This window comes from Pipistrellus hanaki, assembly GCF_964339955.1.
Source record: "Pipistrellus hanaki genome assembly, chromosome: 3".
Taxonomy (NCBI): domain Eukaryota; kingdom Metazoa; phylum Chordata; class Mammalia; order Chiroptera; family Vespertilionidae; genus Pipistrellus; species Pipistrellus hanaki.
The window spans coordinates 161,143,680-161,170,007 of NC_140505.1; the positions used below are offsets into that span (position 1 = coordinate 161,143,680).

At 37.2% G+C, this 26,328-nt stretch overlaps 1 protein-coding gene across 1 annotated transcript in view; it reads right to left on the reverse strand.

Moving 5' to 3' along the window:
* Positions 1-26,328, reverse strand: part of SLCO1C1 (solute carrier organic anion transporter family member 1C1) — a 48,270-nt gene that overhangs the window by 17,027 nt on the left and 4,915 nt on the right. Inside the window, exons 2-10 of the mRNA XM_084877232.1 lie at positions 22,806-22,941; positions 19,227-19,380; positions 18,011-18,152; positions 13,606-13,738; positions 10,539-10,660; positions 6,371-6,517; positions 5,675-5,773; positions 3,678-3,923; positions 2,391-2,555 (exon numbers count right to left, since the gene is read on the reverse strand). Coding sequence (XP_084733358.1) covers positions 2,391-2,555; positions 3,678-3,923; positions 5,675-5,773; positions 6,371-6,517; positions 10,539-10,660; positions 13,606-13,738; positions 18,011-18,152; positions 19,227-19,355 — 1,183 coding nt within the window. The 5' untranslated portion in view covers positions 19,356-19,380; positions 22,806-22,941. The remainder of the gene's footprint in view (positions 1-2,390; positions 2,556-3,677; positions 3,924-5,674; positions 5,774-6,370; positions 6,518-10,538; positions 10,661-13,605; positions 13,739-18,010; positions 18,153-19,226; positions 19,381-22,805; positions 22,942-26,328) is intronic.

Genomic DNA, 26,328 nt, shown 5'->3' on the forward strand with positions numbered 1-26,328 from the left:
ACAGTACTTTGGGATGTTTTCAGAGCTTCCCTCCTAGTGAAATAAAATTCCTTATTATATAATGGATCTTCACATGCTTACTCTAATTTTAGAATACATAAACATTAATATTCGAATTTTACAGAGAGAAAAATGCAAGAAAAAAATTATGGGACCTTTCACACTCTTACAGCCATTTGAGTGCAAAGAAGTAAAATAAAAGCTAGCTATTATTCTTGAGCATAATAACATTATTGGGTATTTTTTCTCACAAATTAAGATTATATTCCATCACCTCACAGATTTTTAATATATCTTTACCTAATTCTGGAACACATCCTACTACAATTATTAAATTTGCTATGCTAGCTTAGTCACCAAAAATTAATGTTTTCTATTGTAAGCACCTTTTTCCAAGTAATTATATTAATTTTTCCTTTTCGGTGTGATGCCTCTAAGATTATCATTACCATTGATTATCTATGTGTCTACTGGAAATTGCCTTATTTAATTTAAAATTTCTAAGAAATTAAGAAAAATTTGTGTATTAAGAAGAAGAATAAAAGATAAAATCATTTGCATGGATGGAACTTAATAGTAATAGAGAGGCTTAAATGGAAAATCCAACTGTCTATTCAAATTTCTTTCAGCCAAAATTGCAATGGAAAATTTTTAAAACCCACAGAATTAAAAAAAAGTAAAATAATTTTATGACATACTCTCTACTCCTTGATTTGAAACATTTTTGTTGTTTATTTTCCTTGCAAAATTAAAGTAGTTAACATGAAAAATGCTATTTCTAAACTTTAGAAAGAATATGTCAAACATACAAAAATATGTAGAACAAAAATAAATTATCATTGTAACAGCTAGCCTTTGAACACATAGGGAAATTTCAGTTTATTTTTTCCTCTGTGTCATGTCAAATGCCTTCTCTGAGAGTAGAGAAAAAATGTGCTTTCTTCTTGTCTCCCATATTTCATCACAGAAAGGATCATTATCCAAAGCCCAAAGGAAAAAATGGAGAAAAGAGAGAGGAATAAGTCAGAAGAGAAAAGATATTATATGACAGCTATGTACATTTATGGTGTATTTTATATTTTTAAGTCTTTATTTCAACCAAATGATATATTTATTTTCACCATTCTATAGATTACAAAATAAAAGTTAGGGATGTTGAATAATAAAATTAAATTAATTTGAACTGATTAATGTTGAAAGTAAAAGTTCTGTGATATAGCTTGAATACTTACATTGTAGAGGAAGAACAGTCTAAACAGAGTTTATTAGATTAGCATCTGCTAAGTGTCCATTATTCCAGATTGTTACATATAAATTATATCTCCTAAAATAAGCTCAAGATGCCCCCAACCACTCCTCCCCCCCCCCAAGTTTTCTTTCAGAGACAGATACATAGAGCAATTCTTTAAATATTTTAAAAAGAGTCAGTTATTTTAAACTATTGGAGACTCCTATCATAAGGGGTATGTTCAAAAAATAGAATATACATTATGCCTTGAAACAGTACCATTAAATTAAAACTAAAGTAACTAATTCAGGTTTTCAAAGTATCCAGTTACTTACAGGGTGGTATTTATGTATTTGTAGATTCTGGTTCTTCATTCTTTTCTTTGCCCTTGATTATCTTATTATTTGACTGTACTGCCATGTTAGACACATGGCCCCTTTAAATAACTCAAGTGCCAGGAACCAGAAGTCTTTAGACTGAGTGAATACAACTTTGTTTTGTAATGCTTACCTTTAACTATATAAATGTCCCCTTTTTACAACTGTAGAGAGTGTTCAGGTAAAATGTCCACTGTTATGAGATTTTGGGTGCACTTGAAAGACATCTATCCATTATTAAGAATCTAAATAAAATGCATGTGATCTATGTGATATTTTCATAGTTGTGAACATTTTTTTTTTGCTAGAAAGTTGTACCACAGACTATCTAAACATTTTATCCTGCTAGATTATTTTGTCTCACTTAAAAAAAAAAAAAATATATATATATATATATATATATATATATATATATATATATATATATATATATATAATTGATTTTTTACAGGGAGAAGGGAGAGGGATAGAGAGTTAGAAACATAGATGAGAGAGAAACATTGATCAGCTGCCTCCTACACACTCCCTACTGGGGATGTGCCCACAACCAAGATACATGCCCTTGACTGGAATCAAAGCTGGGATCCTTGAGTCCGCAGGCCAACGCTCTATCTACTGAGCCAAATTGGTCAGGGATTACTCACTTTTTTTTTTAAACTTCCTATCTAAAATACCATAAATTACATTTAGTTTAAATATTGGAACATTTTTTTCTAAAGGGACTAAGAGTTAACAGGTTGCAGCTGGTAGCACCTATTGGAAAGCATGAAGGAAGATGAGCATACCGATAACAAAGTTGGCCTTGGAAGATGACTGCCCATACTGTTGCTCAATGTACTTTGGTTTATATGTCACCATGCCAAATAAAGAATTGAATTGAACGGTGCTTGCACACAAATATAGGAAGTACACTGGATTTCCTAAAAGATTCTTCAGCGATGGAAGAAAATCTGTAAGACAAAAACAACATGGAGTGATCAAAGACAGTCACACTTGGCAGAAGATAGAGCCATGGCAGCAGGGCTAAGGTGGCTGAGCCGCATTGTCATATTATCAGCTGCAGTTACAGTGTGGTAGACATTCACACTGTACATAGCAAGTCATTGGCACGAGTCAAGGATGAGAGCTGGCCAGTTCAGAGCTAGGTATAAAGCATGCTTTTACGGGCAAAAAAATCTATATCATATTGAGAGGTATAAGTCAGACAAAAACAAACTCCTCTGAGCAGGTAAAGGGCGAGATTTAACGACTCCCTCACTCAGAGCAGGGAGTCATGGGCAGAACATCAAGAATTTCAGTTTTCTTGTCTATTCTCCAAATTTGGGTCATGGTCACAGGAAAAGGCATATGAACGTTGTCTCCGTCTAATGTATGGACTTTAGTTTAAGAAACGAACTTTGGCATGCTCCCTGCTTCCTATTATGTAGCCAAACAGTGAGAAAGGTGAAGACTTTCTAGAAGTGCAAATATTGCTCACTGGGACCCTTCCAGGCCCATTGAAGGAAACTACTCTTGCTCATGGATACCCATTACCACGTGTGGGGAATTCACTAGAACATGTGTGGTTTTGCCACACACCACACTTGCTCCTTTCATCACTGGTAGGAGACATACACTGATACACATTTCTCAAATGGGTGGATGGCATCTGTTCTAAAGGCCGCAGCCCTGAAGATTCACTCTTTTTTTTTCTTTTATGCCCACCCAGACTGGTATGAAACAGCAATCCTATTGTGGCAGTTGCAAGGTCTCCACTGAGGAGGAGTAAGGATGGTTATGTCAACAAGGAAGGTTACCAAGACTTTGGGTCATGTTCTTCAATTGTTTTCTAGTAATAGTGCTGACTTTTAAATCTTCATTTCTGATTCCTACATAGTTTCTCTCTCTCTCTCTCTCTCTCTCTCTCTCTCTCTCTCTCTCTTTTCCTATTTATTTATTTATTTATTTATTTATTTATTTATTTATTTTTATGAACACATGAAGGGGAGAGGGGATATGACTTATACAACCCCTATAAAGTCCGAACAGGAAAACACTGAAAATGTTTAAAAATCAAAGAGAATCTGGCTCACCTCTTGCCATTTCCATCATTTTTGCTTTTTCTCGATGGGGTGTTTGGCACTCTGTGTGATCCCCCATAATAAACGTGGATTTCTCAGAGGAGGAACTGGAATCCTCTTTACTTTGGGGTCTCAGGAGACTCTTTGGCAAACACCAGAAAGGCACAGCTGCAAGAAGACTGATGACTCCTGCGACTAGGTAACCAAGCCACCAGGCACCTACCCACTGGGGATCCGTTGGGGTAATGGTGACGTGATCTGAGAAAGAGACAGGATTTTTGGCTGAGTGGCATATAGAGCAAAGCTAATATGTTGAAATAAGCCTCTTTTTAAAAATAAAATCCTAGCATCAGCTCAATCACATTACCAAAATACCTAATCATTCATGCATTACTTTTTCTAACCTGAACATTATTATCAGGCTTTTTGAAGGAAAGAGGGTGGGGCATGATGATTTATTTTGTTGTTCCCGAGATTATAAATATAGAGTCTAAATGCTGGATGGGACCCAGGGGCTTCTAAACTCTGCTCTGGGGTTCTGCAGAGGGACCCCTGGGCCTGTGGCAGGGGGAAAGTGACCTGTGAGGGAGAGTTAGGAGGGTCTAAAACCTTCCCCCAGCTATGCCACATCAGCACATTTCTTGATTTACAAATGGAAGGTCTAAGATTTTGCTCAAAGAAAAAGTTATATCCTGCATCCTGTGGCCCAAATCTAGTCTAAATCACTATAAATGCTATTTACTAAATGGCGTTTCATAATACTTAGAGCTATTATATCCCTGAAGCAAGATTTGCATATGTAAATAAAACAATATCATCTCATAGAAACTTTATGTTTGACACCACTTCTTATTGGACTAAAAGGTGGGAATTGGTACAGTTTTTAACCAGTTATTTTCCTTAAATATAAGAACCTGTAAGACATATTACTATACTCTACCCGCACCACCCTCTATGAGAGCAACAACAACAAAAACACATGTCTTTTGACAACTAGGCTCAATAGCCACTACATTCTACTCGGTAAAATGTACCTAGAAGTTTATCGCTACGTCTTCATTGCTTCCCCTTAACCATTTTCCTCTGTACTGCTTATCAACTTATCATCCCTTGTCTATATCAGTCTCTGTGACTGGACTGTAAAATTCAAGGAGTCAATAAACTCAGCTATTTTGTTCACTGTGAAAAAATCATATCTGAGATAAAGTAGATGTAAAGTAAAATTTGGAGGTTAATAAATTAACAAATGAATAAATAGATAAAAATTTTGGAATATGCCTGCATTTTATTTGATTAAAGAAGAACAACTAATACAAGAGGTTTGCATTCTATTTTAACACAATAATTTCAAAGTGTAATGCCAGAATTTTTAAAAAAATAGTTATACTTTTTCTTAGTGCTTCCTTGAAATTCTTTTTAAAAACAAAACACAGAAAATACTCTATGTTTCTAGGGGTCCACCTCACAAGGAAAGAAATAAAGTAATAGCTATGGAAAGATGAGGGCCACATTTATTTCCTACACAGGCACTCCCACAGAAGGAAAGCTAGTCTCATGACATACGCCTCTGCCTAAGAAAGAGTTGTACAGTAAAAAAGGGAATTTTGGTTGCCAGAGACTTTCAATCCTTGGTTTTTCTGGCGAGTCAATAAACACATTATCAATTGATGTGACTATAATAAATGTTGATACACCTGAATCCAACAAGAGCCAAAAAGTAGCCACCATGTGTAGTCATAGCAATGATGGAGAGCATTTGAACTGGCTAGCCAAAGTGAAAAAGCATACACCAGGGGCCATCTAGTTCTAATTACCACCTATTTTCATATTCCATTTATTAATGTGCATAATAATTCTATAAACAATAAATTTTTTCATGGCCTATTTTTACTTTATGAAAGATTACTATCCTCTCATTTTATAAAAAGTCAAATTGTTATTTTCTACCCTATCCATTATAAAATTGCAGTATAACAAGTGAACAAATAACAATACATTCATTCCCTTACCTAGGTTTACAAAGCCAATGTCAACATACAGTTTGGCACATAATGAGCCTAACAGGAAGCCAAAGATTGGCCCTATAATTGCCACCGTCTGCACACACCCTGCACCAAAAAAATAAAAATAAATAAAAATTAAAAACTTAAGTAATAAGATACCATTTCTTTGCTTTTGTAAATTAATAAATTTGTAAACAAGACATGTGGAATGAGATCTGGTTAGTAACTGAAAATATTTCATCAACTCTTTATTTAAGTGTACTCAATTTGTCAATTTTTCAACCTCATTGAATTAGGAAATAAGTTCTTAGCTTCGGAAGAAGAATGAACACTTTTAAGCCATTAATTACCTCTTAGTAAGAAAATAACACAAGGACTGACTCTCTGATGTATAAATATGTCACCTACATGCTTCTGCCATTCATGAAGTCTGTGAAGATACTTACACAAGGTCATACATATATCATTGCCTTGGAGCTCAGTTATTTCCCTTTAACTTGATGTTCTTTCCCTAATGCAATAGAGTCCTCTATTGAAAGATTCTTTACTATTCAAATCCTGACCGTGGACTTAAGAAATGTGTGAACTGAATAAAGGATTTGGGTATGAAGTGAAAAGTCTTCCATACCCAGTTTAGTTTAGAATGGAGTTGAGAAAGCCAGGCACCCTGCTTTGGGAGAAGATAAATGAGGTGGGCATTACCAATATAGAAAGCCACATTGTCTTCACTGGCAAAATCATCCAGGTAGGTGATGCCGAGGGGCTGAATAGGAGTTTCTCCAATCCCACGAAGAAGGTTCCCCAGGAAAACATAAACCCACATGGAGGAGCTGGTGTCAATTTCACATTCTTGAAAGGAAAAAGAAAAAAAAAAAAGAAAGAAAAGGAAAGGAAAGCAAACAAGACGGATGAAATAACGTTACAATGAAAAGTTAAGCATTTATTCTTCTTTTCTACAAGTTGTCCTAAAATTGGATTAAAATGTAAAAGTAAAATAAGATAGACATAGTTTGAGAGGCTTGAGCAAGATTGGGAAATGTGTTTCATAACTTCAATAGTTTAGGTAGTGTGTAAGTTCCCCAGAGATTTCGATCAAGGAACTCTATTGCTTCTTGTTCCTGTTCCTTCCTTCTTATTTTCTCTCTTCTTTTTATTTCATACTTAAACTCAGTTCTTGGAATTCCTACACTCCAATAACTTTCAATATCCTCCTAAGACAAAACACAAAAATTTGAACAAAGACTTTTCTTGCCTTAATCTTTAAAATTTTCTTTCTTTCTTTTTTTTTTTTGTTTTGTTGCAAAAATCACTTGTAATTTTATTGCTGACGAAGTTTTATCTGAAATTCAAAATTTTAGATGGCTGACACTTCAACTTTGGGTAACATTGCCTATAATTATAATTGTTTGATAAAGAATAACAATCTTTAGAGCTCATGTTTAGAAAAAAATCATATAAAAATTAAAAACCCTATAAGCTTTTGTAGTATAGCTATTCCAACAAAAAGAACATTGGATGTATTTTTAGAGTGAAATTCAAAGGTAACAATTTTCAAATGCTTTCATAAAAGCCATGCCTTATTATAAATATGTGAAGTTGGACAATATATCTTAAATGAAATATTCATTCAAGAGTTTAGTCACCTTAATAAAAAGGATATTCACCAACTCCAACAATCACCACTCTGAATGCTCCCTTTCTGTGAGGCACTGGACTAAGTGCTCTGTGGGCATTTTTAAATTGAATTCACTTAAGAATCCAATGAGGTAGGAGTTATTTTCACCTATTAGTAATCAGTAAAACTATTTCTGAAGGCAAAGCATGGGTTACAAAGAACTGGGGGGTGCCCAGCCAATGTTGCTCAGTGGTTGAGCATCAATCCAGGAACCTAGAGGTCAGGGTTTGATTCCCAGTCAGTGCACATGCCCAGGTTGTGGGCTTGATGCCCAGTAGGGGACAAGCAGGAGGCAGCCAATTGATGATGTTCTTCTCTTATTGATGTTTCTATCTCTCTACCCCTCTCTCTTCCTCTCTTTCTAAAGTCAATAAAAAAAAAAAAAACATTTAAAAAAAGAATTGAAGTGAATTCTTTCATGTGCTTAAATCTGATTGCAAAACACAAAAGAACTCTGTGTTTTGCAAGTTCCTGTCTTGATTCTGCCACTCCTAGAAATGTAGCCAAGGGACCCTGGGTTTTTCACTTACCTTCTCTAGATTTCGCTTCCATTCCCCAAAATATGATGGGAAATTCCTTTACCAAAAATTGATTCTAGTGTCAATTCTAGCCCTAACATTTATTATTGTTGTTTTAAGAAGCTTGTTGGTAAGTCTTACAGATAAATGTAGACACCTTAGATCTGTGCTTTCCAATAGAGTAGCCACAAGCCACCTGAGGCTGAGAAGGCTAAAAAGGGCTAATTCGAATGCAACCCTGATATTTGGGGGCTAGCAATTGGAATCCATGCCAGCAAGCTCAGTGTACATTCTTGATAACCTATAATTAAGTCACTACCTCCTTCCCAGATACTGGTCTCACAGAACCTGTTACAGAGGCCATAAAACTGTGAATAGTGCACTGCCCGGAGGGAGGGTTATTAATGCTGGCGCCAGGCCAGACGATCAGATGTGGCCTGGAGACCCCCAACACCTGGGGGCCCTTCTTGCAAGGCCCGCGAAAAGGACCAAAAGCATAATCTATATTTGCGTGATAAAGACCACAGGGAGATATAAAGAGAAGCCCCCTGCATGTTACTTCACTCAGATTTTTGGAAAGTTATTCCCTGAGTCCGCTGGCATATTAAACAGTGTCCCTTCTTTTCTTTTAAAGCGTTGCTTGTTTCTCTTTAGTCTTCTGCAACAAGGCAATGGAAATTTAAATTAATTAAAATGACATAAAGGTAAAAATTCAGTGCCCAGTCAAATTAGCTATATTTCCAGTACCTAATAGTCACATGTGGCTAATGGCTACTGTATTGGACAGTGTAGACACAGAGAATTTTCATCACCCCAGAGAGTTCCATGGGACACATCTGCTCCTGGCAAAGTCCAGGGAGGTGTAAGACCCCCAAACATGAACTGGTTGCACAATAGAGCTAAGTATTTCTATCTTTAGCTCCTCACAGGGTTTCCACCATCTACATTAACAGAGAAGAGATGATCCCCATGTCCCCAGGGGTGACTCATACATATCATTGCTGTACAATGTGCATCAGCCACATGGAACTCTATCATTCTAACAAAATTCCCCAACTGCTGCCGAAGCCAGTTTGGCTCAGGGGTGGAGTGTTGGTCTGCGTGCGGACTGAAAGGTCCCGGGTTCGATTCCGGTCAAGGGCATGTACATTGGTTGCGGGCACATCCCCAGTAGGGGGGTGTGTAAGAGGCAGCTGGTCGATGTTTCTCTCTCATCGACGTTTCTAGCTCTCTATCCTTCTCCCTTCCTCTCTGTAAAAAAATCAATAAAAATATATTTAAAAAAAATTTTTTTTTAAATTCCCCAACTCCTATCTTGTGTAGAAAGTAGAATTATATCCATGTTTCTAAGACAATCACTCCTGTAACAGAGAGAGCTGCTGGGCTAAAAGAACACAGACATGGTCATAAGATAACCCCAAGGTGACATGTATGATCAAACACTGTGGCCAGAAGGATTAGATGTCTAGGAATACAGGGCACCAATAACACCAAACATACTCTTCCCATAACTTCCCCTTTTACTATTATCTAACCTCCTTAGAATGTAAGCAGCCCCTGGGAAAAGGGTGAAGATTAGGAAAAAATTGAGTGAAATTAAGTTTTTTCTATACTGATGAAGAGAGGCTGAACATAGAAATTAAATTGAGTTATCAGGAAAAATAAAATGCTAAATTAGTTTTATCCTAACATCATGGCCTGCCTTATTTGAAACCACCAGAAGGCCTTCTGCAGTCACCAGCAAGTAATGCTCCTTGTCCCATAAGATTTTATTGTTTACTAGAGGGCCGGTGCACAAATTCTTGCACAAGTGGGGGGTCCCTCAGCCTGGTTGGTGATTGGGCCAGCTGAGGGGACGGACTGTGGGAGGTTGGCCAGCCATGGGAGGTTGGCTGTGGAAATGCACTGACCAACAGGGAAGCTCCTGCATTGAGCACCTGGTCCCTGGTGGTCAGTGCACATCATAGCTCCCAGCCAGTTATCTGGTTGTCTGGTCAGAATGGTCACTTAGCTCATATATGTATATGCATTTTCTTAGAATCTCATCATATACTGCTTCAGATTCTAGGATTTTTTTTTATTGGCACTATAACATCTCAGAATTAGTAAAGCTTTTTTGTTATTGTTGTTAATTCTCTTCTGAAGCTATCTTTCCATTGATTTTTAGAGAGAGTAGAAGGAATGGGGAGAGACAGAAAGAGAGAAATATTGATTGCTTGCCTCCTGCATGCACCCCAACCAGGACCCGGGATGGAGCCTGCAATCAAGCTACAGGTCCTTGACTGGAATTGAATTTGGGACCCTTCAGTCTGTGGACTGACACTCCATCCACTGAGCCAAACTGACTAGGAAGTAAGTAGTAAAGCTTTAGACAGCAAAAATTATATAGATATTTTGTCCATAATAAAGAACCTATAAAGTCTTTTATTAAAAAAATCTTTATTGATTTTAGAGAGGAAGGGAGAGGGAAAGAGAGATAGAAACATCAATAAGAGAGAATTATTGATTGGCTGCCTCCTTCATGCCCCTACTTGTGATCAAGCCCTTGGCCGGAATCGAAACTGGGACCCTTCATTCCACAAGCTGATGTTCTATCCACTGAGCCAAACCAGGTAGGGCAAAGTATTTTTTTAAAAAAGCTTTCCTAGCCATTAAAATAAAAATGAAATAATCTTACCATTATTTATTTTGGATTGTGATTTTTCCATAACTGAGGTTGTTAATTGACTGTTTGATTCCAGGAGACATGGAGAGGTGCTAATGGTGGAATTGGAGAAAGAATACCTTTCATATCTGTACCTGTATAAAAAGAACATTTTCTTTACTACAGGCTCATTTAGTATCATACAAAAAATATTGCATGTATACTATATGACTCATTAGGGTACTTGTTTAAATTCTCAGCTATCTCCGAATCCCCAAACCAAACCAGTGTTTAATAGCACAGTTTTATGAATATACTGCCAGAAAATCCGGTTCATAAGTGTTGCACCCTATTTGAACCCCAAAATTATCTGTTGTAGAGAGAGAAAATAAAAATAAGAATTATTCATAGAAATTCATTTTAATATAAATGACTGTAAATCACATACTCTCTTTGTGGAAAAAAATATATCCATTGAAGTTGGCTAGAAAAGGAGACAAAGAAGTAATAGAAAGGGGACTCAGGGTATAAATGCTTTAAAAGTATGGATTTTAGTTCTAACATGGATTCAAACCATGGCTGACACAATCTTAATTCTGATGCATGAAATTCTATAGCAGCTTTGGAGAGCTAATCTCTATAGTGACTATTGTAAATAGTTTCCCTGCTTTTAAGTTTGCTCCACCAGAGTTACTTTTCCAACCAGTAGTCAATGTGACCCTTTAAAATATGTCATATCATGCCCCTCTGCTCAAAACTCCCACTGGTTTCTCACGTCATTCCAGATGAAGCTAAAGCCCCTGCAGTTGTTTGCCACGTTACTACTCAAGGTGTGGTGTGCAGACCAGCAGCATCAGCTGAGTCTCAAGTCTACATTTTACCAAGAGCCTCCAGCGAAATGTCCATCAAAGTTTGAGAAACAAGCTTGACATCTTCACCCATTCTTTTTTTTTTTTTTGTACACACAAGGCTCCTTACAGTTCACCCAGGCTCTCTCCTGCTGCAGAAACTTTGCATTCACTGCTCATCGTGCCTAGAATCTTCCTCCCCAGACATCTGGGTAGCTCTCCCTTTCATCTCTTTCAGTTGTTCCCAGATGTCACCATCTCAGTGAGCCATTCCCTGACAATCCTATGTTAAATAGCAACCTGCTACACACATACTCCTTCTGTGCCTTATTGGGTTTTCTCTAACATTATCTGACTTACTATCTCATGACTTGTTGGCTCATTGTCTATTCCTCATAAGATTTATGGAAGCAGAGATTTTTCACTACTTTATCCTTATTTCTTAGAACAATAATCAATATATAGTTCTTAAATTCATGAGTTAGATGACCTACCTACCATACATAAAGCTAAGCACAGCCTCTTGGGGGCAGGCCCTTAATAATTGATATCCATGATTGATATTATTTGTTGGGCATTAAGGGTATTGCTGGTAGGCAGACAGAGCATATATAGTAGGTAGTCTTTTGGAGAACAAAAATTATATTTGGACAAGAAACCAATCTGTGACTCATCCTGTAGAAGGTTGAAAACAAGTTTTTGTAATAATCCTCAGTAAATAACAAACTTCATGAAGTGTGTGTATGTTTTGTTTAATTTTTTTTTCTTCAGTGAAGTAGTCCCATTACCTGACACAGCACCAGGCAAATGGCGGACACTAAATAATGAGTAAACAAATATATCTTTCAACATGTAAAAGGTGGTGAATATGAATCTCTTTCTGTCCCTTTGGCATCCTTTGTCAGCACTAGCCTGGCCACCTGGCTGGCTTTCTCTTAGATAAACTCCTCTCAGGTGGATTGGAGTCCCATTTCCTCAGCCTCTTCCTTTGCCTCTTCCTTAGGCATTGGACCACATAAAACCTTTGTAGAACCTCAGTGACTCGAGGAAACTTCTGTCTTTGTGGAAAGGAGGCCAGCGGTATGTCCAAAGAGCAGGCAAAAGCCCTGAAGCCATGAATCTCTTTCCAAGTAAAAGTGAAGGTAGAGGGAAACCACCCAAAGAGGTAGGAAAGATCCCACACAAAGGATTCCATGCACCACCTTTACAGACTGGCCACAAAGGCCAAAACCTGACTCTAGGTATAGGAGTGACCTGGGAATCTGCGGAAAGATTTGGACCAGATCATTTCTAAGTCTCTCCAGCTCTAAAAGGTCACAATGTATTGATCTACATGGGAAATCATTAAAGTATTAATTGATATATAATTTTAAAATTATTCTCTTGTTTCTACACCTCTCGGAAGTCACTTCTCTCAGTCAGCAATAGGTAAGCACAGAGAAGGGAGGTAACATAGATATGCATAAAGAAGTCAGAATACATATTTTGGGAGTTCGATGCTTTAATATAAGACACCTAAACAGGAGAAGGTCACCAGGCTCTTTATATCATGGCCCTTAGCTCTAAAGTAAAAAAATATATAAACTTGGTCAGGGTGGCCAGCTGAGGCAAGTGGAGGCAAGCTACTCACACATGATTTTGTGCGTGCTGGGCCACTAGTGATATAATAAAGATGAAAAACCTTTGGAACTACTAAAGCTGTATACAGGTACTAACAATTGTCCTAACAAAGTCCCAAAAGTAGATTTCAGAGTTCAAGGGTACAGACACCCCACTTTTATTGAGGAAGTGGTATGAGATAATATTTGTAAATTGAATACTTATTTTGAGTTGATAACATATCCTTATGTCAATGTCCTGCCAGTCAAGTGTACCATGATCCAGCATATTACCTTTCACTCACTCATTACCCATTTGACACCCATTTGACATTTATCGCATAATATATTAATTTATTTTTGCTTATATATTTTGCATCCACAGCTAAACTAAAGCATTTAAATGAAGACATATAAGTGAAAAATTTCCTTTAATTTTGTTGACATAGTAGTGTATCAAACTTTTTTATCCTTACAGATTAAATTATAAGTAAAATGCGAGTGCTCTGAAATTTTGCCCAAAGAGGATACAATAAAAATAAGATAGTATTTATCAGGTGCCATTTTATAACAGTTAAATAATTCATTGTAACCATAAGAAGAGAAATGCAGCTGTTGGTTACAGCAAGAACAGGATGACTGCATTTGACTCACGGTTCCATGAAGAACTGAGGCAGTGCAATGAGCAACGTTCCGATTCCCATAATCAGGCAGCCTGCTCCAATTATTTTTGGCCTGTGAAGTCTGGCTCCAAAGTAGCTAACAAATGTTATAACTAGGAGATTCCCTTGGAAGAAAAGAATAAATATTCATACGTTAGAGAACTTAGAAAAAGTCAGCAGAATAACTAAATGAGGTTAAATCAATGAACGAATGTCTACAGCAAGTCTAGCCATATTTTGTTGACTAAACTGTCCCCACCATCATTCCTATCATTTGACTTTCTTTCCTTTAAACTGAGATGACTGTTGAAATTGTCTTTTCACTCATTACTTCAATCATGTTACCTCTTTGTCAGAATATTTTAATGACCAAGCCTTCTACTTCATTTTCACACACCCTAATGAAGTGTTTTATCATTAATCAAATTGTAGAAGGCATCCTTCAGCTGTTCTCTGAAATTTTCTTTGCTGATTTGGAAGTAAGCTTTATTATTGTTTCTTCATTTATTAATGTTTTCTAATAAAAGTCCATATAGTTTCCCATTTTCTCTTGAAACACACATCACATATTTTTGCTTTAGCTGAATATAAACTAGTAAGAAAAAGTAAAACAACTGAACCTCACCTTAAATGAAATCAAATTATAAAATTCATATTTTTACGAATGATATTTAGAATTTGTTTATATCCTTTTTTACAAAAAGATAAGATTCAAAATAGAAGTACAAATTGCACTACACAAACTTTAGGAATATATCAATTATATAACTTCCATGTATATTTATAATACAAATTTTATGAGATATAAAAATCTCACAAATTATACACAGCTCTTTATAAAAAATAATTAAGAAATATTTTTTGAAGGTTGAATTAGGCCTTTCTAAAATATCTATGAAGATGCATGTGATGATGAAGACAACTGGCTAACCATGCTTTAGGGATGATGTCCTCATGCTTTTCTCTGCACAAAATTCCTGGAACAAGGTGGTAAGGGATATAGAAATATTAAAAATGCAGACTCTCGGTAGCTCCTGATAGTTTCTGAGTCCATGGATCTGAGGGCAGGCCAAGAAATCTGCATTTTTAATCCTAGCTCAAATGTGTTGGTGAAGACGGTTCCTGGAACATATTTTGATAAACACTGTTTAGGGTATTGGATATCAAAGGACTTTAAAGTTTTAACTATTTGCATTTTGAATATTTAATTTTCTAAGTACTAGAGTGTTAGATAGAGCAAGAACTTAGCAATAATGCAGCACTTGATTGTGATAGCTGATGGGTTGTCTTGCATTAAAGTCCTTCTTGATGCTTCCAATTTCTTTTTTTTTTTTTTAATATATTTTATTGATTTTATACAGAGAGGAAGGGAGAGAGATAGAGAGTTAGAAACATCAATGAGAGAGAGTCATCGATCAGCTGCCTCTTGCACACCCCCTACTGGGGATGTGCCCGCAACAAAGTACATGCCCTTGACAGGAATCGAACCTGGGACCCTTCAGTCCCCAAGCCGATGCTCTATCCATTGAGCCAAACCGGTCCCGGCCCAATTTCTTTTTTTAGCAAGAGTGTTTCCTTACATCTGCAAGCAATCATCTAATTTACTACTGTTTATTCACATTGCCAGTGTTAGTCAAGTGCAAAAAGAACAGCAATTTTTCTAGCCTTGAGGACAATAATGATAGTGAAGAAAGTAGATTACATAGTGGCTCTAGGCTTTATGGCTCTCAGAAGATTTAACCTCCTTTTAATTTTCATTTTAAAAGACATGGAGCATAAGAATTCTCATTTGACATCGAAGAATTTAGTAGAGGAAATTTTGTGTTACATATATTGCTAATTATGTCTATATTTTTGTTAAAGTGTCACAGTAAAAACAAACCAAACAAAAGTCTGTTTTCAGTTTATAAATAATGTGTCTACCTATGCCACCTCCCCTTCCTACTTCCCACACCACCCCTCTCACAATAGAGGACTCAATATTTACAGTCTGTTTTGTGTTACATTAGTGGATATGCCAAATACTGCATGATATCATTTCAGCTTCTGTGATATGTAGATAAATTTTATGTTCTTTTACTTAGTATCCTTTTTGAATTTTCAGAAGATACACTTGAAGAATAAATGGTGATAAATGGTCTTTAAAAGATTGAATTAGATATCAAAATTCTTTCACATCTACCATCACTAGACCCTCAAAAAACAACAGTTCCACAGAGTTTTAAAAATATGTTTTACCAAACTTTCAAGTAACAGATTCCACATACACATAGCATTTTAGATAATAGAAAACTCCTCAACTCACCTTATAAGACTAATATTTTTTGAAATCAAGGCTACACAAGAACAATAAAAGAAAAGACCAAATATAGTTTATTCCAGGAGTACGGAGGTATTACAAAAAAGAAAATAATAACGTAACTATGGTTATCTTAACATATGTAGAAAAGCATTCAACCTAATTAGCCACTCATTTGTAATAATAAGAAAAAAAAACATCTGAGCAAATTAATGTTTAAGGCATATATATGGAAACCACAATCAAACATATTGCTTATCTGTAAACTTTTACTTTTAAAAGCATTTTTATTAAGGTCAGATATGAGAGAAGGGTGCCCATTTTCACTGCTTTTATTCATCCTAATACTGAGGCCAAAGAAATAAGGCCAAACCAATAAATAACAGATCTATGAATTTAGAAAGAATAATATAAAATCATCTTATGTTTCAAACAATATAACTGTTTATTCAGAAAACTCTACACCATCTACAGACAATCAATTAAAATGAACAAAAATTAAACAAGGTTGCCGCATACAGGTAACCTTTAGAAATCAATATTGTATTGAGATGGCCTAACCTACTGCACACCCAGGCTGTTTGGTGTGGCCTATTGCTCCGAGGCTACAAACCTGCACAGCATGGTTACTGTACTGAATACTGCAGGCAATTGTGACGCAATGGTAAGTACTTGTATATCTAAACATAGGAAGGCACAGTAAAAATACACTATACCAGAGACAGAAATGGTATAGGGCGCTTACCATAAATGGGAGCTAGAAGGACTAGAAATTGTTCGGGGAAAGTTAGTGAGTTAGTTGTGAGTGAATGTGAAGGCTCAGGACATTGGTGTGCGCAACTGCAGACTTCACAAACACTGTCCCACAAGTCCTCCCTCGGCATCAGCATGCCCTGGGGTTTCTTAGAAATGCAGAATCTCATTTCCCTTCCTACAGAATCAGTATCTGTGTATTAACAAGCTTGCCTAGTCATGTGTATGAACATGACCATATGATTAGCACTAAACTTAGACATTTCATTCTGGTAGAATGTTGAAAGATTTAAGCAGCAAATGCCCAAAAGCAAGATGTGAACTATGCATTCTTTTAATTCTTTCTGTGATTTTCAGAGTTAAAAACTGGATTAGGTAGTATGAATTCAAAATAGCAATTGTTGAAGAGTTAAAATATTCCTTCGCTGACCTGAAAGTTATCAAGTGAAGCTGAAATTGTAGCCATTGAAGATTTTACTATAGATATGAGTCTCAATTGGAAGTAATAATCACAGAGCTACGATTCTCCATTAACAAAGAATTAATGCCTCTTAATTTATCAATTCAAGAAGCTGACTAACTGGGGTTATTCCTCTTAAATTACTCCTAAAACTTTGACTAAACTCAATTGGTCTTTTCAAATTCTAAGAAGTTGTCCACAGTCAATTGCTAACTGAAGACACCTGAGGGTAGAATTTTTTTTTAAAGTATATTTCTTTATTGATTTCAGAGGGGGAAGTGCGAAGAAGATAGAGATAGAAACATCAATGATGAGAGACAGTCATTGATCGGCTGCCTCCTGCACACCCCCTACTGGGGATCAAGCCCGCAACCCAGGCATGTGCCCTTTGCCGGAATTGAACATGGGACCCTTCAGTCTGCAGTCTGATGCTCTATCCACTGAGCCAAGCCGGATAGCTGAGTGTAGAATTTCATTATTTGCTTTGCTCTTTTAGTCTTGTCAACAGAATTCCTCTCTCTTCTTTCTAGACTACTGGGCAGAAATCCCCCTTTCATGGTTTAACTTCTTCTTCAATAATTACAATGAATTTAATACAGCCTATTCGGATTCTTCTGAATTTTGAACCACAGAACTTCCAGGATAAATGACTTCTGTAAAGACAGTCCCCACATACTTTTAAACTCAAAATACTGAGAGCATCTCACCCTCTCCTCCAGGAAAGTCTCTAACTCTGAATGAGGACTCTGAAATGGATGATTCGTAGAATATTGAACACCTGGAATATATTGCTGGTTGCTCAGAGAGAACAAATTACAGTGAAGATGTCCTTTACTCAGCCCTAGAAGACCTTGTGCTTAAAAGCCAGGCATCTGCAATACCTACCAATTTCAAAACTCCCATCAATAACGCCCACCAGGGAGGAAGGGATTTCAAACCTTCTCTCTATTTGAGTGATGGTGCTCTTCAGATAGCCTCCTGACAGTGCTTTGGCAAAGTAAACAAAAGATAAGGCGCCCAAGAACACCTGGAAAATATGACAGGACACACTTAGTCTGACTCCAGCTTGATAAACAACTGGAAACTTACTAAACAAATAAATGAACAAACAAAACCCCAAACCAGGAACAATGTAGCAAACTTGTTATCATTGAACATTTTATTCAAGCATTTCAACCTCAAGCTCATGTAAATTTCTAAAAAAAAAAAAACAATCAATTTCTCTTGGAAATAACAGATTTTTTTACTCAGAATGTAACTTGAACTTTTTCTCTCTCCTTTCTCCAAAGAACTTCCTCCAAAGGACATTGAAAAGAATTGTGGCTTTGAAAAGAAAATTTATTCTATGGTAAAGCAAAAAGAGTTTGGAGCCATTCATAGTTAAGAAAATAAGAAACCATAAACCAAACACTTAACATCTTATCACAAGTATAGCACCCATGACTGTATGATTCATAGTGATGGTGCATGAATTTTTTTGCTATCGGGCACCTGTATTTTGCTAGACCCAGGGATATAACAGGGCATCCACAGGGTAGGTTATCATTTATATCAAAAAGACATATTTGTTGGTGGATATTTGGTACAAAGAAAGAATAGGAAGTTGGAGTAAAAAAAAAAAAAAGCACCATTTAATCCTATCCCCTCCACTGACCATACCATGCAGCAAGAAAGGTCAAATTTTTTATTTTTAAAATGGGAATAATGTAGATATTTTATAGATTAAATATTATAACTGTGCATAGTATAATATCTGGTAGCTGGAACATGGTAGATATTTAGTAACTATTCGTGTCTTCTGACACTCCCCTCCCCCCATTCTCTTTTTGTTAAGAAAAGGCATGCAAATGGGCCAGGAAAGTAGTAATTAGCAATTTAATCTACATGGTCAGGCAGAGATTTCTTTCACTATCTGGCACACTGTGATTTCAATAAATTGCATCTAAGGTCATTTTTAAAGAAGGAAATACGTTTTTGCTTCTGGTTATATTGTATAGAAACAAAAGTTTCTGGACAGAGAGCCAAGAGTATCAACGCCATTTAATTTGCTGCTATTCTTCTGTTCACTACTTACAGTTTTTAGCATTTGATTGTTTGTTACCTTTAGTTCACCACAGCAGGGCGGTTTTTTCTCTGAGGAGGAATATTCTGTTTTGAAGGAAGGCCTCTCAACAGGTTGCATTGAATTTTTGCAGAATAACTGGATATTTTCTTTGGATGAGGTGTCCATTATGAAAATGTTCCTTGACTCTGATCTGTCAAAGTTGATTTTAAAAGTAGAAAACAAAAACATTTCATTCAAACCCACACGGTTTATTAAATAATATTTTTATTTCACAATAGATCACAATTTTGTAGACATAATGTGACCTGAGAGTACCTTATTGTACCACAGTAAGTTGGCAAAGTTTTTCAATTAAAATTGACCAGGATGTTTGATGAAATAATCCTGCTATCAGGAGTTGGGTGCCAGCATTTCTCTCCAGTTTAAGCCTCATTATGGCAAAGAATAAATTTAAATGTTGCCTTTGGAATAAATAATGAGGCAGAATTTTGCTAACTTTGTGGTCTTGCCAGCTTAAACTAGAAGCAGTCAGGAAAGGAAGAAGAGGAATTCAGTCATTTGAATATTGCTTCATTAGAAATTAAGTCTTCACTCAGAATGTAAATTGAACTCCTTTAAAGCCTTTAAATCTCTCCTCTTAGCAGAGGAGTCCTAGAATACCACATTGTGACTCCTATAAGTCCCCAACATCCAAAGCCTTAAAATACGGAGGGAAAAAAATAAGAAAGGACCAATTTGTGTTATCATTTTAGTTTGACAAATAAGGAAACCACAGTAAAATTTGTATCTCAGATTTAATTCAGGCAAAAGGACTCTAGGACAGATGATGTAATAGGAGTGTTTTGCCAAGAGATGTCTTTCAAGGAAAGACAGCAAATAATGGAAACAGATGATAATAGTGTCCATTCACTTGACAAAGTTAAAATTATCTTGATAATAAAATTTCATTAAGATAGCACAAAAAGGAAAACTTCAGACCAAATCTAGACATGCTAAAATACAAAAAAACACAGTAAATTAAAATTAATTAAAATTTTATAATTAATATCTAGTTTTAAAATGTAATAATACCGGTATTAGGAACTATATTCACCTAAATCACTACATTAAAAATTCAAAGATACATTATACACCTTACATATATACTTTTTATTTGGCAATCATACTTCAAGTTGTAAAAGGAGAATTAAAATAGAAAAATAATAAAATCTCAATGCAAAACATCAAGTAACAAAATTCAACATCATTTCTGGTTTTAAAAAGACACATTCTAAGAAATTAAAACATTGAAATTCTTCACATCAACTACAGGACACCAACAACCAAGTTTATATATCCATTGGACCACTGAAACTACTTTTTCAGAAAAATATTTTTCAAAAACAATGAAAACAGGGTCTGGGGGAAAATGGGGTTATACAATGTTAAATAGGTTTCTTTAGGACAAAACTACTGAGTACCTTTAATTAAAATCCTAGAGAAACTCATTGCTCATAATGATTAAATAAAACTAACTAAATGTCCAGTAAATTATGGTATACTTATGCAATGAAATCTTTTGAAGCCCTAAGAAATTAGTGTTAAGAAGTAAATATGTATATATAGAACTATTTACATTATAGAGTTGGTTTTAAAAATACATGCTCCTAAACAGTATATACATTCTATTCTATTAAAGAAACACCTGCCGAAACCAGTTTGGCTCAGTGGTAGAGAGTCGATCTGCGGACTGAAAGGTCCAAGGTTCGATTCTGGTCAGGGGCATGTACATTGGTTGTGGGCACATCCCCGGTGGGGGCTGTGCAAGAGGCAGCTGGTCGATGTTTCTCTCTCATCGACGTTTCTAGCTCTCTATCTCTCTCCCTTCCTCTCTGTAAAAAATCAATAAAAAGAAAAAAAAAAGAAAAAAAAAAGAAACACCTACACATTCACATATGTATGCATAGAAACAAAGCTTAAAAAATTCCATTAAGAAAATGTTAACACTTATTATTTCTGGTGATCTTTAAAAATGTTTTATGTGTCTATAAGTTTTCTATAACAAACACAAATTTCTAATATGAAAATACTTTAAAATAATAAAAATATCACCAAGCCAAAAAAAAGATATGTGAACCTGAAAGGTTTTAAAATACAAAATAAATAATATTAAATGTACAGTTTAAAATGCAGTCTTCTTCCAAGAACTAAACTATACAATTCAAACTGACCTACTGTTTTAGGAGTCTAGAAATATTATTTCCCATCAGCCAGTGGCTGGGAAATGAAAATAAATTGTTTAATAAGAAAATTACTCTCACTTACATATTGACTTCCCTGTTCACATGGGTTTGAAAACATTGAAAGGGTTACATTTAGAATATAAATGCTGAGGAGTAAAAACAATCATTTTGAAAAGAATATTAAAAACTTAAGACACCAAAATACATTGTCTTCTTACATTTGGAGATGTTGACACCAAAACCTCTTTAACTAGTCTCTAGGGGTGATACCAAAACAAGAGAACTATAGTCATCCTCGTTGATTTCTAGGGCAAAATGATATCCCACTTAAAATACTGATACTGAATAGCTTTGGTAAAAATATAATTTCATTTTGATGGCTAATTTGCCCTATCATCATCTCAAGTATAGCATGTTTCAAGGAGCATGTGTTTCTCACCCCTCTGTGACAAGAAGGGAAGAGGCTCAATGACATGTACAGAAAGATCCTTGGGGCCTGCAGGTGCTCGTTCTCTTTTGCTCTTGATTTGCTGTTGCAGGTGAAGAGCAACAGCACAGACATTTAGAAAAATTTGCACTTGGAAAATTCGTAACTGTTCTCCTACCACTTGGGAGAGATTATTCCAGAAAAGAGGCATAGCAAAGTTCTCATCCAATACCATGGGTTAAAGTAGAACTTATTCTAGAGAGGGGAAAATTAACCAAGCAGATTTTCTTCATTGTAGTCTGGGGGGAAAAAAGAAATTCCCTGTTCCTCTAGGTTTGAAAATCAATCCTCTGGACTTTAACGAGCTCAAGTGAGTGGCCTTAGAAGGTTCTAGTTAGAGCACACAAATGCTCTGATCGGGTGACCGACCATCCAGCAATCAGCTTCCAAAGACTGCCCATGTCAGAAAGGCAGCCACTGCCCAACACTCTTCTCTCAGCGCACAGGAAGACGGACACCACGATCCCTCCCTTCAGGAATGTGTGTTCTCTAGAAAGCTGATCTCTCAATAAAAATAACTGTGTCAGATTCAGGTTTAATAGGTACTTGTTTATGTGCCAGGTGATTTATATATTTCTGGCTATTTTTTAAAAACAACTGAACAAGTTTAGCATTATCATTCCCACCTCATAGAAAATGATATGGCCCAGAACAGTCAAACATCTTGTCAAAAACTTCCCAAGTAATAAACATCAGAGTCAAAATGGGAACCTAGATCTGAATGTGTCTGACTTCTTTAACCAGTCTCTTCTCCTGTTTCCACCAGCTTAACACAGGGGCCCAACGCCTTTCATGGAAAAGCGTTAGGGATAAGATGCTATGCAGAACTCAAGGGTTTATTAACCTCTCCCCTGCGAGGATCTGATGTGATAGCCACAAAACAGGAATGCAGAAACCAAATCTTACCTGGAGGTGGGGATCAAAGACAGCCACTTCCTCTCAATGGGCTCAGCCAGAGGCTGGACCACACTCCACAGACTGAGAGAGCAGACTGGGGTGGATGGTACAGCAGCTCTGAGGACTTTTGCCAGGTGGGGAGAGCCTGGATGGATGCAGACGGTGCAGATTAGGAGGGAGAAGAGATGGAGGGCACAGCCTCACCCCTGAGCAATCTCTTTTCTTCCCTCTTTCCTCCTGGCCTCGTTCCCCTGGCAGTGAGCAGAGAACAGGCCAGGCTGGCAACGCCACTGACGTGCATCTCAGCTCCCAGGGCACAGAAAGAGCCGAAGCCTTTGAGCCATTTCTTTGCAATTTGCTGCAAGTTTAAGGCCACACGTGATAAAGCTTTCTTTATGGGAGAGAGTGGAAAAAAAGAAAAGACCACTTGTGATCCTGCTTGCTGATTCTCAGAAAACACAGCTCTGCAGGGGGCAGAGGGTAGGGGAACAGAAGCAGGAGGAGGGAAGGAAGTTTGTAACAAAGATCCCTCCTTCTCCTTCCAAGAAGTTTTTAAGCCAGCTGCTCCTTGAGGACATCACTGGGATCTTGTAAAAAAAAAATAAAAATAAAATAAAAAATAAAATAAAATAAAAGGTGCGGGTGGGGAGCTCTAAATCTCTGCATGGTTCCTTTTCCCATTGGGAATCTAGAGTCTACAGCAGGGGTCCTCAAACTTTTTAAAGTGGGGGCCAGATCACGGTCCCTCAGAGAGCTGGAGGGCCGGACTATATGAACTACGAATTTCTACTGTAACACGTTGGCTGCGCTCACTGCCCAAAAAAACTGGCGGGCAGGATCAGACTCCCCTGGGGGCTGCATGTGGCCCGCGGGCCGTAGTTTGAAGACCCCTGGTCTACAGGGACTGTATATCAGGTCAGGATCCAGACTCTGCAGAGTTTTCTTCAGAGACAGTTAATTCTCAGAGACATGATCTGTTGCTCTCACATCCACAATTTCTGAGTCTTAAAAATAGAAGAAAAAAAAAAAAACAACCATTGGATTTTTGGCATTTAATTGTTTATCCTATCTAAATTCTAAGGAAAGACAACTGCTTGCGCTTAGAAATTCTACAATCCTAATAAAGTCTTTCCTCAAGAGTACCATAATAGTGGATTTTGAGCAGCATTAGCTTGCATTTGGCATATTATAATGAATTATTATTATAATAAATTTGCTATCAGAATTATCCAAGATGTGCCATATTCCTAGATGACTATGACTGTGGCCTGGTTACTTAACTTTTCTAAGTCTCAACTTCCTCCTTTGTAAAGCAGAAATTTTATTTTTTAAAAGAGAGAGATTCACCGGATGATTTTAAGGATTAAAGTATATCATGTATTCAAATGTACTGTTAAGGGAAAGCCTAAATCTAGGATTGGTTCCGAAGAACTGACATGTAGCCTTATTCCAGTTCATAAGAGCTTTAATAGGAGAAACTTACATAGACAGGCAGAGCAGCTGCTTGCTCCCAGGGGAAGCCGGTGGGAAGAATCCACCCCATCCCCCGGGTCAGGACAGGGTCTCTTTTTTATAGGGATTAACAGGAAAAGAATATGGTGGATAGTCTCATAGACCACCAGAAAGAACAACGCATTGCTTCTTTGTTTATTTCTACTTTTGTACAACCCAGTGACCAGACATTGTATAAGTTAAACAAGGCATTTCTAAGTTAACAGAGAGCATCGCACAGTTATTCACACTCTACACATTCATTAACCTCCTTGCTGGGGCCTGATGGTTATCTTTGGGCAGCATTCCGCTTTCTGGGTAGTCAGCCAAACCTGAGGCTGCAGAGAGTTAAACTGTCACAGAAAGTTAATCAGAGAGTCCCACATTTCCTAGACACCTTTGCTTCTGGAGCCATATTACATCTCTAAAGGGAGTTCCCCTACACTCTATTCCAGATGAATATGGATCTTTCCATTCTAAGCACATCAACATTCCACAAATTCCCTCAGAACCTTTGCACCATAACGGCTTGGAGTCGGAAGGCACAGCAACAATATAATTCACGGATGCCCAATATCATTCGCAAACAAACAATAATAATGCTGGACAGAGCCCCCTTCCAACATAGGGACGAAGACTGAACAGAGGACCAAGTGGACAGAGGATCAATTCCTAACTGCTGAATAGCTGAGATTTGGTTGGTCATTTGGGTCAGAGCAAGGGATATGTCATGATGATTATCAGGAATATATACACAACAATCAGTGAGTATAAGAGAGCACACTCCTCCCTGGGCAGCAGTAAGTATATCTAAAGCCATGTGGTCATGCAACACTATTTTTCTCATTTGTGTTCTAAAAAATCTATAGCATACTTGGAACTATTTTTTAAGAACATATTTTATTGATTTTTTACAGAGAGGAAGGGAGAGGGATAGACAGTTAGAATCATCCATCAGCTTGCCTCTTGCACATCCCCTTCTGGGGATGTGCCTGCAACCAAGGTACGTGCCCTTGACCGAAATTGAACCTGGGACCCTTCAGTCTACAGGCCTGTGCTCTATCCACTGAGCCAAATCAGTTAGGGCCATACTTGGAACTATTAAGGGCTTGGCAGTGTGATTAGCTAATGGGTAAGCTGCCATTCTAAACTTACAGCAGCTGCAGTTGGGAAGAAAAATGATAAAAGATCTATGCCGCACACTATGGCCAAAAAGACAAAGAAGTTACAGGCACAAGCAAAGATTAATCATAAGCTTCAGGCAAAATATAGGCTATTTTGTCATTTGCCTGGGAGTGATTTCTGCCCTGGTTTGCAATACCACACTGAGTTCCCAGCAGAGGATGGGGCAGTTGAAGGCACTGAGTTAAGGGGGTGGAATGATAATACTCCAAACCATCATGTGCTTAGTGTTTGGTCTGATGGGATCTGCACCACCAGCTGATAAGGAGTTACTGGAAGCAACCAAGGAATTATCTGCATGATAAGATTTTGTTTTCCATCCCATGGGCTCCAATGAGCCCTAACCATCTGGGGGAATCTGCCACACCCACAGTACTTGTAGGTGACTGGTCCCTGGCCCTAGGTCATATGGATCCATCAACAATATGGCATTATGTGGCCCCAGTCTCAGAGTCCAGTCTCCAGCTGACTCCTCATCGCTGTCAGTGGTTCGCTGGTTAAGAGCTGACATAGAGTAGGATGTGCTTGTCTGGTGTAGCTATTGAGTTCTATCAAAGCTTCTAACAACCTATGCATCCAAACCTTAAAGGATGGATTTCTCTTTGCAGAGCCTGTTTCAACAATCTGTCTATCCCCTCCATCTCCAGTGGCTTTAGGAGTGTAGGGGAAGATGGAAAGGCCACATTATATCTATTCATTGGCCCATTCCTATACCTGGCACTAATTTCCCCTGGTTGCCCAGTGAAATTAGTGCCTTGGTTGATGTTTGTGGGCTGTCCATAGGTAGCATACAGTTGCCTAAGTCTCTGCATATAGCCTCTGGGTTGCTTTCTTACTAGGATATGCTTGCTACAGGCCA